This window comes from Pavona decussata, unplaced genomic scaffold (genome assembly GCF_977016875.1).
Source record: "Pavona decussata unplaced genomic scaffold, jaPavDecu1.1 SCAFFOLD_64, whole genome shotgun sequence".
Lineage (NCBI taxonomy): Eukaryota > Metazoa > Cnidaria > Anthozoa > Scleractinia > Agariciidae > Pavona > Pavona decussata.
The window spans coordinates 6258984-6274119 of NW_028145484.1; the positions used below are offsets into that span (position 1 = coordinate 6258984).

General features: G+C 40.4%; 2 protein-coding genes across 6 annotated transcripts in view; both read left to right on the forward strand.

Annotated features, from left to right (window-relative positions):
* LOC146478783 (polycystin-1-like protein 2) overlaps positions 1 to 9671 on the forward strand; it is a 79507-nt gene extending 69836 nt beyond the window's left edge. For all 5 annotated transcript variants that reach the window (XM_085112393.1, XM_085112394.1, XM_085112391.1 and 2 more), the window contains 7 exons: positions 338 to 592; positions 843 to 1072; positions 1272 to 1806; positions 2355 to 2591; positions 3271 to 4536; positions 5598 to 5769; positions 6022 to 9671. In XM_085112393.1, the coding sequence (XP_084968519.1) occupies positions 338 to 592; positions 843 to 1072; positions 1272 to 1806; positions 2355 to 2591; positions 3271 to 4536; positions 5598 to 5769; positions 6022 to 8063 (4737 nt within the window). In that variant the 3' untranslated portion in view covers positions 8064 to 9671. The remainder of the gene's footprint in view (positions 1 to 337; positions 593 to 842; positions 1073 to 1271; positions 1807 to 2354; positions 2592 to 3270; positions 4537 to 5597; positions 5770 to 6021) is intronic.
* Positions 9672 to 12559: 2888 nt separating this feature from the next.
* The window catches only part of LOC146478784 (polycystin-1-like protein 2), a 29543-nt gene continuing 26966 nt past the window's right edge, over positions 12560 to 15136 (forward strand). Inside the window, exons 1-2 of the mRNA XM_085112424.1 lie at positions 12560 to 13001; positions 14707 to 14827. The gene's annotated coding sequence lies outside the window, so the exon portion shown is untranslated. The remainder of the gene's footprint in view (positions 13002 to 14706; positions 14828 to 15136) is intronic.

Genomic DNA, 15136 nt, shown 5'->3' on the forward strand with positions numbered 1-15136 from the left:
TTTTTGGCCGCTGTAAAGAGATTCCAGAGCTGGCGTTTTGAGTGTTGTCCCGTGGTAAGAAAGAATCGGAATGGTTTGGAAAGGAAAGGCTTTCCTAACATTTTTTAAGTTCTGCCTTTTTCATGTCCAAAATGCGCTAAAACAGATCATGATTTCTTCCCTTCAGGAATTCGGTTGATTTCTTTCCCTTGGTGTTCTAGATTGACTCTGTATTATTACTCCATTTTCACTTCCAAAGGTTACAATCCCCGGGACATGTCGGTCCCCCTTAAGGTCCATACTCGTTATTTCCGAATCTGGGTCTTTCAATTAAGTTTTATTCACTTGTCACTTTCAGAGCAAAAATGTAGCTGAAAAGACTCTCAAGTTAATGGACAAGGTAGGATCAAGTCTTCTGGGTACGAAAACTGTCGGTGAAAAGCCAAGCGTGTTTAAAACCAAGTCCCTAGCCATGATGCTGGATAGACAGGTGCCATCAAAGATTGGCAACAAAAAGCTGAGCGACGGGGAGGGGGACGGGGGCGTCGCGTTACCTTCAGCTGATACCCTATTTGGTGACGAGGCTGGCAATCTTCCTTCAGTTGATTCTCAGGTAAGAGCCTAGGCACAGTAAGCCCCTGTATTGTCTCACTATGATGCCTAAGGGAAGCGTCCTTCTCTGTAGCTGTTTATTGACTTGTCAAACTTTGGGGTTTTATCTGTTGATTCAAAAAAGTCGTAAACGTAATGGTTAGTAACTCTTAGTATGTTTATTGGCAATTAAACCATTTAAAACGGGTTTAGCGTTGTCTCATTTATGACTTTTACCCAATGAAGACCCTCCTTCTCTTTACTCTTTGTAGATGCTCAAGTTTAAGGACAACCCTTACACTTGGGACGCATCGTCCAAAGGCATCAAGTCTTCAGTCATCGACTTTTCTTTGAAAACCGCAAACGGGAGTGCCATTGACGTTTCAGGACTTTCGAAACCAGTGGAACTGTTCTTGCCTCAGAAGAAGGAAAGCGAAGAGAAAGCCAACACGACGACACCTGTGTTTTTTGCTAAACCCAGCGACGGATCAAACAACATAAGGTTGGTATTTTCACAAAAGATGATAATTTCTTTACGGAATACATTTGCGCTGCGTTTTTCAGGGGGATCTATAACTAAATGTTTTTAACTATGTACCTGTGAGCACTTTACTCATTTGAGTTATCGGGCCCCTAGTTACCGTTAACAAGGGAACTGTCTTAAAAAAGAGAAGTATGTTTGAAAATTTTGTTGTTATTAGGTACCATCAAGTGGTGGTTCCGTCAAAAAGCGCATTGATTTTTGTTGAAGTCAAACCGGAAGAGGGCAAATCTCTGGAGGTGTACGTCAGCTACAAAACACGCCCTACGGTGGATAAGCACAGCTTTACTGCTATCATCCCTGACATCGACTACTGCAACGATACTGAAACCGGCTTGAATTGCAGCTCGGAAGCTTATGTGATTGCCGTAAGCAGCGCTGTTACTGGGCACATCGGTGTGCACTATATTGGTATCAGGTATCCTGAACCCGAAAACGACGATCCCACACCCCCGGAGGGGGAGGGGGAGATAGACGCGCGACGCGTGAGACGAGGGTGCGAGAGTCACGGGGGCAGACAGAAGCGGGCTTGCATCGGTGTCAAAGATCCCCCAACCACCCCTCCCCCAACGCCTAAGATGGTTATTCCGCAGTATAACGAGAGTACTGACGTGAATTATACATTGTCAACCACTGTGACAAAGTGTTTGTATTGGTCTGAGAAGAAGCAAGCTTGGACAGACGATGGCTGTAAGGTAATCAATTTTTGTCTGAAAGTAAATAAGATGAATATTATATATTTGAATTGCAGATGAAAGACCATCGCAGTGGTGAACACTATTTGAGCAGTTGCGAAAAGAAAGCCTGAAAAAAGGAGGATACCTCTCTTTCGAGTTAGGAACCGAGTTGTGAACCTCGGTTCCTCACTCGGTTCGTAACTCGATTGCTAACTCCATTGATAGTTTATCTCATGCAGTTGTAGTTGGGGAAATTATGTCACTTTTGTTGACGCTCTGTTAATAGAAAGCAGAAGACATGATTCTCTTGAAGCAATAAAGATAAATAAAAATCATCAGAAGAGAAGAAACGTCAGTATAGATGGGGAAATAGTATCATCATGACACTTTTCTCGACTCGCGCGTTCTGTTAAAGTAGAATGTTTTGTTGTCAGTAAACAGTAATATTATATCAGCCTTCTCATCGTATGAACTACCACAAACAGCCAAGAAAACAACAATAACAACAACACAAAGAAACAAAAACAAAATACTGCCCTGACTTGTTTCACTATGCATTTCTCCAGGTTGGACCAAAGACTGTAGCCGGCAGTCTTCATTGCCTCTGCACCCATCTGTCCGCATTTGGTGGAGATTTCTTTGTCGCACCAAACCCTATTGATTTCGACAAGGTCTGGGCCGCGTTTGGCAACCTGGCCGAGTCTGGGAACTTTGTGGTGTTGGCCACTGTTTGTTCCATATTTGGACTGTACATAATTGGCTTGGTGTTTGCTAGGAAGGCAGACAAGAAGGACGAAATGAAGGTAGGTCCTAAGTCGCAGCTATAAAGTTCTAACTAGAAAATAAATCGTTTAACTCTTTTAAACCCAGTAGTGATCAGCATCTTATTTCTCCTTACAATATCACTACTTGATTAAACTTACAGGTAATGAGAATAAAGGAAATGATCATCACATACTGTTCAATAATTTTGGTGTCAAATATTTCTTTCAACATTTAGCTATATCGAGCCGTGTAAACCGGGATAAGTAACACTAAAAGAAAGTGCTCTCTTCATTTCCTTTGACCTGAATGGTCACAGTAGCAATTCATTAACAAATTAAAAGTAAGAATCATCTTATACAGCATAATAAACAGCAGCACAGCAAAAGACTACTGATAAACCGGTTTCGTTTAAGTTAGAGAGTGATTCTTTTCTGTTTCGAGCTCTTTTGCTTTTGTGTTAATTATTCCCTTAGGCAAGGCACTTGATCACGCCATAGTCATCTCTCGATATTCATATCAATAATTGGGTAAAATAAATTATCAGGGAAACTGACATACTACTGAGGTTTAGGGAAGAACTAACTACAGTCGGGTTGAAACAAGAGAAAATAATTTTCTCTCGGCTGAAAGCAATGCTTTCTGTTTACCTTATATGATATGGAAATCAGAAGTAAGCGTGCATATTGCGTCGTAAAAATTGACTTGTTTTGTTTTCAGGTCGTGGCTAATGTGTACCTGTCCGAAAACACCGAAGAAGGCTACGTGTATGAAATCTCTATTCAGACTGGAATGTGGAAAGGTTACGGAACAACAGCTAACATCGGATTGATTATCTACGGCGAGCAAGGCGTGACTCCGACCCTACCCCTGTCAGATCCGGAACTAAATAAGATATTCTTTGCTCGTGGGAGTATCAACAACTTCACACTGTCTGTGCCTGAATCGCTGGGCGACTTGGTTAAAATAAAAATTTGGCACGATAACAGTGGGAAGAGTCCAGCTTGGTTCTTTTCACAGGTGCAGATTGTAGATGTGCAAAGTGGAGAGAAATGGCATTTTCTTGGTAACCGATGGCTTGCTGTTGAAAAAGAAAATGGACAGATAGAAGTAGAAATAAAGGCTGCTGCTAAAAAAGAACTCGCGGGATTTAAAAACCTGTTTTACTCCAGGACCGCGCGGAGTCTGGGTGATGGTCATTTGTGGCTATCAGTGTTCACCAGGCCCCCGCATAACACATTCACTCGCTGTCAGCGTTTAACGTGTTGTTTGTCAATTCTGTTCGCCACTCTGATAACGAACGCTATGTTTTATCAATTTAACAAAGCACCAGAAGACACTTTCCAGATAGGACCGATCAAATTAAGCTGGAGACAAATTAAAATCGGAATCCAAAGCAGCATCATCGCTATTCCGGTAAATGTCTTGGTGGTGACAATCTTTAAGAACATTAAGCACCCGCTTCCCGAAGAAGCGCGATTAGCCAACCAGAAAGTACCCGGATGCCTCCCACATTTTTTTGTGTACGTAGGCTGGATACTGTGTATCCTCACTTCATTGGCAGCCGCCACTTTCACTGTCTTTTACAGCATGATGTGGGGCGCGGAGACATCAAACCAGTGGCTCACTTCAATCATGGTGTCATTCTTTCAAGACGTCATCGTCACACAACCCATCAAAGTTGTTGTGATTGCTTCAATGCTGTCACTTCTGATCAAAAAGCCCCCAGAGCAGGAGTCAGTGGTCGGATCGTCTGTGTCGAGAAGTGGCGGGAAAGACAGTGATGTGGCGCCACCTGCGGGAGAGGCGCTGAGAAAAGCGCGCGAATTCCAGACGAAGGTGCTAGAGATGTTCAGGACTATCATGGAGATGGCTTTTTTCTTTATTTTTATCGCTTTACTTATGGTGGTGTGCTATGGAAATAGAAAGTCTACCAGGTTTACGCTGACTGCAGAGCTAGAAAATCTGTTTGGCGGATTTGATAAGGTAATACATTCGCTGTCTGGTAAATTTGGTTTGTTTTTGTCTCACATTACGAAGAACATGTCGCTGTTTTCGTTATTTTATAAACCCCAGTGACATTTACCGCTTAGAAACTTACAAATGTAAAACTTTCAAATAATAAGCAAGTAAAATATTTCGTAAAGATCGCTTCTAATCACTTTCAACTCTTCTTGTCACCGCTAAACCCATAAGTGCGTCCAACTTGCAGAACAGTTGTTTGTCATTGTTGTTGCCATCCAGCAACTCAGGACATTCGCTTCAACCCGTCCGGCCTTATAAGGGCGTTAGTTTCTAAAGAACTGTAGTGCTTTGTCGGTGAGGGAGTGAAAACTAATATGGTTTTATCAAACGGGTTAATAAGGTAATTTGACCACTGCAAAGAGATTTGAGCGCTGACGTTAGGCCTTCGTGCAGAAGACAAACAAATATTTCGGTGCGTCTTAGTACAGTCCATTCGCGCTAAAACTCAAGGACTTCAAATTCGAATTTGCTCAACTACTTCCAGCAGATCAACCGCAAATATTAGAACAGTTAATGGGTCCTCAAGTTACAAGCGTTTCGTTACTTCAGAGTCACAACGCTGTAGTTACCACTTTCTGTTTTCATCATTTAACGTGTTGCTTGTCAATTCTAGTCGCCATTCCGATAACACCATGACAAAGCACAAGAAGACATTTTCACCTTTTTTTTGGCAATTAGCAATTATATTAAATTTTGTTCCTATGGCTAAGCAAACCGATGAGTTTTTGGTCAAACACGACGTGGAAAAATTCCTTCGCTGCATTCAACTTAAAGCTTTTGTCCATGACCAAGGAGACGCCTCTAATGAACCAGAAAAATATGTTTTATAAGCACTCAAAATCCACATGAACTTCCCTAGAAGGGAAATTTACGTCTTAAGAACTCTTATTAAAAAATGTCCCTATGATGTTCAATGCTCAAGCCAGTTTATGCACAGTAATCTTCAGGTTAAGGACTGTCCTCGATCGGGTTAATCTCAAATAAATCAAATTACTGACCATTGTAATTCTTTTCCCCGCAAGGTGAATAGTCCACCTACTTTCTGGAAATGGACGAGAAAAGTCCTAGTCCCAGGCCTGTACGATGTCCAGTGGTACAACGGCGATCGATTTGAGTACAAGGAAGGTTTCATTAGCAACAGAGAAGCTTTTTTGGTGGGAATGCCTCGGCTACGACAAGCTCGCATCAGACCAGGTAACGAGGCCTCTGATATATAAAAAAGAGTTACCTAAAAATGAATGATGTGCCTGATGTTTAAATTAATCGAGGTGCAACGTGCGCCCACGTGGGAATCAAAGTACACGTTTGCAGATAGCAGACATATGCATATGCATATGATTGCATATCTAGGCGTCGTCGCAAATTTTAAAGTGAGTTAATCGAAATGCATAATTTCAGCAAAAACCACTGAGTTTCCTCGTATGATTTTTAATATCATGTTTACAGAGAAAAGGTGTGTGATGGAAACCCGACATCCAGATCTGGCGCACCAGTTCCACCGTTGTCTTTCACCTTACGTTGATAAGATTGCTGACTCAACTCCTTACAACCAGCCACGTTGGATCCCTGTAGATAACACCAGTCAGCTTCTCTCTGTGTTTGAGCTGCAAGACCTGTGTCCCAAACCATGGCGTTATCGGACCGCAGATAATTTAAGCACACTTTCCGTGCAGGGTTTACAAAGTGCATATGGAGGTGGCGGATTCGTCGCCGATCTCGGCTACAACGCACGGTCCGCTCTCAAGGTGTTGGACAACCTAGAGAAAAACACCTGGATAAATGACCTCACTGCGGCAGTCTTCATTGAATTTACAATCCACCAACCTGCGAGCGCCTTGTTTAGCGTTGCGAAGTACTTATTTGAGCGTTTGCCGACGGGCGGTTACAACACGGTGGCTAAAATCACGACCTTGACGCTATACGCGTCGCCTGATCCTGCTTTCAAATCATTCTACCAGCTCTGTCAACTACTTCTTATGTTGGTGATTTTGTTTTTCTTTTTCGCTGAAATTGGAAAGATGTACCGTCAAAGGTGTCTCTATTTTACTCAGTTTTGGAACTGGATGGAGCTGCTACAGATATTCGGTGCCATCGCAGCGATTGTAATGTTCTTCTTCAAGGAAATGTACACCAGCGAGTTTGTCAAACGGGTACAGGCAAACCCGTTTGAAACGTCAAGCACTGATTATATTGCTTTGTGGTCCGACCTTGAGATTTACTTGTTGGCTTTTGTGATTTTCATCGTGACAACGAAATTCCTCAGACTGATTAGGTTCAACCGACACATCTGCCAAATGATTGCTACCATACAAAAATCCGTCGGTCATCTCTTGTCGTTCTTTTTTGTCTTTGTGGGAATTATTCTAGCTTACACTCAGCTTGGTGTTCTTGTGTTCGGAGGAAGCGTGCCAGCTTACTCTTCGTTCTTCCAAGCCATGCGTTCGGTCTGCCAGATGATTTTAGGAGGCGAAACTCACTTTTATGAGCTCAAAGCGACCAGCAGAATTGTCGGGCCCCTCTTTGTGTTCTGCTATATGCTGAGTATGTCCATGATTATGTTGAACATGTTCCTTGCAATACTCAACGACTCCTATGAAGAAGTCAAAGACGTTCAGGGGGATGCCTTTGCTGACGCGGAACTTGGCGAATTTATGAAAACCTACTTTACCAGACGGGTCGGTTATCTTCGCGATGAGATGATTGGGTTCTTTAAGAAAATGCTAAGAATGACACAAATCAGAAGGAAGCCGAAAATGGACGAAACTGAGTCATATGTAAAAGCACCCATTAATACATCCCACACATTTGTTGATGGAAAACTCGACGATTGCATCGAGTTTTGTGATGAAGAACAACCATTAGCTATAATAGCTTCAATGGAAGACTTGACTGAGAGCGAAGATGAATTGACACTCAGCTTGGACGACGTGAGACATAGCTTGTCTGATATTGGAGCAGAGCTGCGTAGCTCAATTTCCTTTCTCAACGAGCGCCCGCCTTCTGTGAGCGATGCAAATTTCAATGATCTCAACAGAGACGTGAAATGCTCGTGTGATGAACCAGCTTTAGATCCTAACAGTTACGGCTATAATCGCTATTCCTACCTCAGAAACATTTGGGAAAGACAAGAAGATCCAAATTATCGCTTTCGTAGGAGAAATAGAGGTGAAAATGCTGAACCGCTATTAAGCGATCCTTCGGCAGATCGTTTTGAAGAAGTGGATATCGATACGAGTGCAGAATATAATCCTTCTTTCCCGAAAATCTGGGAACGAGAAGGAGATCCACATGATCGATTTTGTGGGCGAAAGGCTTCAAAGATGGAACCTCTTGTAAATGATCAACTTGAAGAGGTCGATCTGGGAGTAGGGGGTGAGGAAGGGACATTTGAAAGAGTGCGACTTGAAGAACATTCCACTCCTGAGCTGATGTCTACAAGCACAACCAACAGCAGTTTGGTGGATGATCTTCCGGAAACAGCCGTGTGAAGGCTGTGGCTGAGTGGCTAGACGATGAGCTTGGGGCGGATGGGATGACAGCAAGTTCAATGTTAAGATGAAGGACCGTGAGCTTAGAGAAAAGGAGGAGGCTGTAGTTTGAACGCGAAAACCCAAAATGACAAAAGTATGTTGCAACCCACAAGTTAGAGACGAGGGACCAGACTCACGAAGCCCTTCTAAGTTAAGATGTCTCCTAAGTATTGTTTGTGAACAATAGTCTGTTGTTATTCCAATAATGGGCTTTTGTTAAGAAACAATACTTTGATAAATCCTAATTTAGAAAGGCTTAATGAGTCTGTCTCCAGCATCAAAGGAAAATCAGCTGGCGAACTACTATAAATAAATGCTGCTATATATGCTTCCATCAACAATACCTATATGGATAGGGCCACCAATAAAGAAGCTCACAGAAATGCAATTTTTACTGACACCATCAAGGGCGAAATAAGAACGAGTGATTTGTGAAAAATGTTCAATGTTTGCTCATCGTGTGCGGTGGAGAATGCAACGCTTATAACCTGAAGTGAGAACTAATGATGGAAGCCATCGACAAAAGCGCTTTACATATAGGAACAAAATAACTTTATGGCAGTCAATCAACATCGAGCTAGTAAAGAAATAACGCTGCTTAGCAATCGATCTCATCTTCAATACAACGCTCGGTTGAGAATGTAATAAATTATAATCTGAAGTTGAGGTATGAAATGTATTACGGCATACTACAAATTTTCACTTACACTGTCGATGGATAATCAAAGTGAGATATTCCAAATCTTCAGAACCTAATATAAATTAAATATAGTGAGCAGTGTGTAATCTCAGTTATTTACCAGGCGTACTCACTCCAGATTTAAGTTATAGGAAGAAAAGTGCAAACATTATAAAAAAAAGTCCAATAAATTAAGTACAGTAAGCAGTGTGCAATCTCAGCCGTTTACCAGGCGTACTCACTCCTGATTTAAGTTAGATGCCTTGGTTGACGAAAGGTGCCAAAATTATCAAAAGATCTCCAGACAAAAAAAAAAAAAAAAAAAAAGAAGAAGTCCAGACGTTTGGGGCTTTGCCTTTCAGTGGATTTCTGTTTTTGGGAACGTCATTTGAAAACTTTGTCACTTTGCTTTCGTCTAACTTTAATCATGATGTGTTTTACTGATTGCTACGATGCTACCGAACTTTTCAGTTCTCAGTAATAGTCGTCATCCCTCCTTTCAAATTTGAACGTGGTCTTTTTTGAATTTCCTTAAGGTCTGCTCAAAATTGTTTTACAACCTACCATGGGGGTGGGGCGAGGCTAGATGTAAATTGACATTGGGTGACAGCGGAAGGCAGACATGTAAAGGAAACCTTTAAAAGGTAAATAAACCGTTAAAAATCAAAATTAACTTAATATCCTATAAACAGTTTAATGGCAGAATATTGATTCTTATTAAATTTGTTTAAAAGGTCCTTTTTTCTTCATCGAGCGTGTTACAAGAAAAGAAATACTTTTTTTTTTATTTTGGTGCTCTTTACAAGAGTTTTATCATCCACAATTCGCGGAATAAGATGTATTTACTTATGATACTGGTGAGAAAGAAAATAAACAGATTTTTATAATCTCTGGGCTTATCTTTTCCGATTGGGTGCATGCAATAACTAAATAAAAACTTCAGACGTCTATCAAAGACTCTCTGTGTCTGTTACGAGCTCACAGGAAATCCCCTGTGGGGCAGATCTAACGTTATTAAACTCGACAAATTGTGTCCTCTCAGAAAAAATAACTTTTGACCCATTCTAGTGCCAGACCACGGATCCCATAATGCTTGAGTTTTTCAAAAAGAATGTCGTGAATTACCGTGTCGAACGCTTTCGAAAGATCTAGGGATACTCCAATGGCACGTTCTTTTCTATCAAATGCAGAAGAAATTTTGTCACTCAAATCGTTAAGCGCAAAGCTAGGAGAGCGATTTTTTTCTAAAGCCATATTGATTATCACATAATTTATAATACCGTTGTAAATTATTCGTTCCAAAAACTTTGAAAAGCACGGTAGAACAGAAATAGGTCTGTAGTTGCTGAAGAGAGCTTTGTCACCTGACTTAAAAATAGGTACGACACGAGCAATTTCAATTCATCCAGAACGATACCATGAGGAATGGAGAGATTCACAATGTGTTAATGGAGAAGAAACGCTGCATATAGATCGCTTTATGATAGACATAGGAATGTTGTCATACCCTGCCAATTTTCCAGCCGGAAACTTAGATGCAATATCTATAATCTCCTCCTGAGTTGCTAAATTTAGGAACATTGACTGAGGGAAATGACCAGAAAGAAAATTCTTATACGAGGTCGTAGATTGAATTCGTTTAGCGAGGTTTGGTCCATTATTACTGAAGTAATAACAAAATCGATTAGCAATCTCCATTGGGTCAGAAATATCCTGGTAATCAACCTTGAAGACAGAGTTGGGTTTAGGTCTCAATTTCTTGCTGTTAAGAACCTCATTAAGCAGACGCCAAGTGGCTTTTGACTCGTTTAGCTTCTTATCATAATATAAACATTTCGCGATTCGTAGGGAGTGATTCAGTTTGTTCTAATATACTTTATATTTCGCTTCGTTCCAGAGAGAGGGGTTTGAAAGATACTGAAACTAGAAGATACTAAAGATAATAAGTGATGAATAATTGGCGTAAAATATATATATATATATATGAACTGAGAATGTAAGATTTAATAGACACGGTTATGCGCGCAACTAAAGCAGTTGCGTAGAGAAGTGACCCCGTTACGGTTGGTTTATGATAATCGAGAGGAAAACGTACAAAACGTGCAAGCCGAGGAGAAGACTGGGCAGAGGAATCGTAAAAGGTGCGTTTATCTTCCCGCTTCTCCCCAGTGCTCCCCTTACTCAGCTAGTCTTGATACTCCTGAGGTTGACTAGGGGCTTGGTTTCTTGACTATTAAAAACGGAACTAAATGTTGGGTGCTGCCCGAGCAAATTCACATGTCCATAAAGTTGACAACTTAACACGATTAGATTCCATTCAGTTTTTAGACGACCTGCCCTTCTTTGATCAAACTGAAAATTCGCACGCAAGTCCGGGAGTTTTATCTTTCCTATAGCCACCGAGAGCAATTTCATCAAAGTTGGCCTTTAATTGGAATATGGCAAAGAAACGAATTTTTATTAATTTTTTACTCAAATTAATTCGCATTCTGTGGATGTCGGGCGTGACTAATGAGAGGTTCATCTTGTGGTTAGCATGTTATGTCTACAAGGCGCTTGGGTAATCATGTGTATAAGTGACAATAGTGACATCTAAGCACTTTTTTGATATATTAAATACTGTGCGTGTACCAGGCCGCAGAAAATTTGATCGGTTATACCGTTGTCAATAATTGGATAATAATTATTTCCCTTCTAAAAATTATCTAATTCTGTAGGGAGAGGGTTAAAGCGTGTGGAGAGAAACCCCTTGTATTGAAAAGTTTAGCCAGCCAGTGTCTAACAGCAAGCCAGAGAAAACCCTTGAGTACCCAATATACTATGTTCTTATTTGAAATAACTTTTCACTATCTTGACGTCATCAGTAGTCGCTACCGCACGTTGTTGTCGCCAACATGGTTGAAGATAAGATTTTCATTACTTGACAAGCAAGTTTCCGACAAAAGCCTAAGCGTTATCATTTCAGAGATTTTAAGGTATTTTCGGTTGCTGTTGGCGGCTTGAGAGCATTTGGAAATGAAAATGGAAATTGAATGGAAATCTATGTAAATTTGTACGAGGAAAAAAGGCACAAATGCCAATGCGTCGATTTGAGGTATGCCACAGAGGGCGGATAAGTTGGCTTATATCACCATCAATATGACGTCATCAGTAGTCGCTGCCGCGCGTTGTTGTCGCCAACATGGTTGAAGATAAGATTTTCATTACTTGACAAGCAAGTTTCCGACGAAAACTTGAGCTAAATCCTTTCACAAATTTTTAATGTTTTTTTCGGTTGCTGTTGGCGGCTTGAGAGCATTCGGAAATGAAAATGGGAATTGAATGGAAACCTATGTAAATTAGTACGAGGAAATAAGGCACAAATGCCAATACGTCGATTTGAGGTATGCCACAGAGGGCGGACACGGAGTGGATAACTTGGCTTATATCACGCACGACAGTACATTAAAAGAAAAAAATATTTGAAGGATAATAAACACAATAGTCTCCACTTGACTTTAAAAATATGCTCAGATGTTTGTCCGGGGACATTATCTGTTCCGAGAAGCGAACAGGTTTCCGAGAGAGAAACTCGAGGAAAACTGTGAGCTTCCAGGAGCAGATAATGTCTAAGGACAAATATCTGAGCATATTTTTAAAGTCAAGTGGAGGCTATTGTGTTTATTATCCTTCAAATATTTTTCGTAACATGCGGGAATCGGCAGGATCTGCCATTCTGTCATATGTTAATCACGTCAAAGTTTGTGAGTTGGCTTCCAAAATCTCCAGGTCTCCACGTCAGATTTCGCTTCAGTCGAAAGCGTTTGAAAGAAAGCGAAAAACTGTAAAGTATCGCATTCCGTAAAAAGTGTAAACAGCCGGTGCTTTGCCGTTTTGTTCCTTTTATCTCGTGTTCAATTGGAGCTGTAGTTTATATTGAAAATACATTTGTGGAATTTACCAGCCGAAAACGACCTGTGAAGAAATCGAGGCTGAACCTGCAGTCGAATACGACGCCACCGGTTGTTTTTGCTGGATTTCTATCAAAGCGTTTTCTTTGCTGACTTGACATTGAATGGAGCCAGGAACGAAGTCGCTCACAATCGCTGAGGACTGAACTTTCTGCTCGAGAGTAGGACAAGCTGCTTCTCTTCGTAGAGAATTTGAACATCTCGGGGTATCATTGCTGGTTTATGTTTCGTGGACGAGATTTTGCCTTCGCGAGCGATCTCGACCAGGTGAGCATTGATAGCATTATTTACCGGCTTGAACTCTGTCAGTAATGGTACTGAAATTTATGTTTTCTTTATTTAAATTCCTATCCAGGCCAACACGAATTGCTCTCATTGAATTACAACTGTAATATTTGCGGCCGTGTGAGCGAGCTTTGTGCTTATTAAACTCGTTTAATAGCTTGTTGATGGCTTTCTCCTTTCGCCAGACTAAAAGAAAATCATAAATACTCTCAAATCAGATGGGCTAAAACTTTTCGTCTTTCATATTTTTCAGTTTTGCCACATTTTTAATTCAAGGACTGTTGAACAGAGTTCAAACCAAGCGAAGATGTCGCAATGAGCTTGAGTACTTTTAACGTTTCTTTTACGAACAGCTTACCGTCAAAAACGTTTAGAGCGTATGTTGTTTTCTGGTACTGCTTTATCGACCAGCAGGTTTATCTCTTCTTTTGTCACAAAAGCGAATCGTTCCCCCATATTGACATTAATTTTAATTGCAATCTTGACGCGCCTTGAACTTTTTGGAATTGGGGAATATCACTTGGGGAATATCACCTGGATATTCCCCAGTATTAGCCGGGGTATATTCGGTCACGCGAGGTGTTTAGACCAATCGCGCGCGAGCTAAAATATTGATGGATTATAAGTTGGCTTATATAATGTACACACAATTAAATCATACAAAAGAGCTGAGAAAATTAATGCTGATTACACTGAGCAAGTTCGACCACCTGAGGTTTCAATACTGGAATAAAAGGTTTGTATCTGTTAAAAAAATATTCAGTTGACTGTAAACAGTTAAAAGCTATCTTTCGTACCTGAACTAAAGTAAGCTCATTTCAATTAAAACGGAAACAATCAAAGTGAAGGTATCAGGCCTTCGATCTGTTTGATTCCTTCGTTCAACTTGAAAAAGGCTTTTGTTCAGGTTGAATGGGCGTTGTTTACTATATTTAATTTGACAAAAAAATCACAGTATGGCATGTTTGCTCATGGTGTGAATCAAACATTAATGGGTTTCTAGCCAGGTACAAATGTGATGCTTACGGTGGACACATCTTTGATCTTCTAAAGGAACTTGACGTTGGACATTTTATTCAAACACTGCTGTTATGGCCTTTCTTATCTCTTTTTTTTGTGAGGAATATAGACCACGGCAAACTTTCCTGGCAGATCAGTGTTAATTCGGTCACCCTCTTTCAATGTAACTTAGCTTTCCTCTTTAAAGCAGTATTGCGTTTTTAGCATCACTTAGTCAAGTTTTCTACAGAATTAGTTGTGTAAAAATGTCCTCAAGTACCGCAAGGTAAAATTTTAATTTCAAAATGAGAGTGAGAAATAAAATACAATTTCCTTTATAATTAAAGCAAGTTCACGAAAAAGTCTTTTTTAGGAGGTGAAAAGGAATACTTTATTCCACTGTTAATCTGTTTCATCAGTGAAGCGACCCTTGTAGAGTAAATGTATTTTTCTTTGTTGTTGTTACACATGAAATCTGCTTTGAATTGAATAAGATTCACTTTAAGACGCGTTGTTGATGCCATTTTGAATTAACGTGTCTTACAAAAGTCTTTTGTGGTTTTACAAGGAATTCACATCGGTATAACTTTCATTTTACGGCTTTATACGACCGTATTGCAATTGAACTTACAAAGCTAGTGTCTTTATTTACATGAAATTATAGTTTTGTAAGTTTGTTTTCCCACAGCGCCGTTGTGCCTTCTCTAGCGCCTTTTCCATTGGATGTCAACTCCGTGAAATTGCTCACGCTGGAAAACCAACCTGTTCAGGTCTATTTCGCCACCGACTCTCCGTTGACTGAGAAACCGGTAAGTGAGATTTTAATCCTTAAGATATGCTTAAATTAGTCATGATCTAATGCTTTATTTCCTTCGTCGTGAGGAAATATCGAGCTTATTATCTTGCGCAAATCTGGTTTCCATTATCTGCATCCTTTCAACCTTGTAAACCGCAGCAAATAACACATTGCGTTTATTTCGGCAATAATAATCATAAAAATGCAATTTGTAATAGATGATTTACTTACGTACAGTTGTAATAATTGCCACGATGCTTGGATTCTGAGAGTTGTTAAAATTAGTCCGTTGTCTTTGAAATGAAATTTCACCTCCTATCGT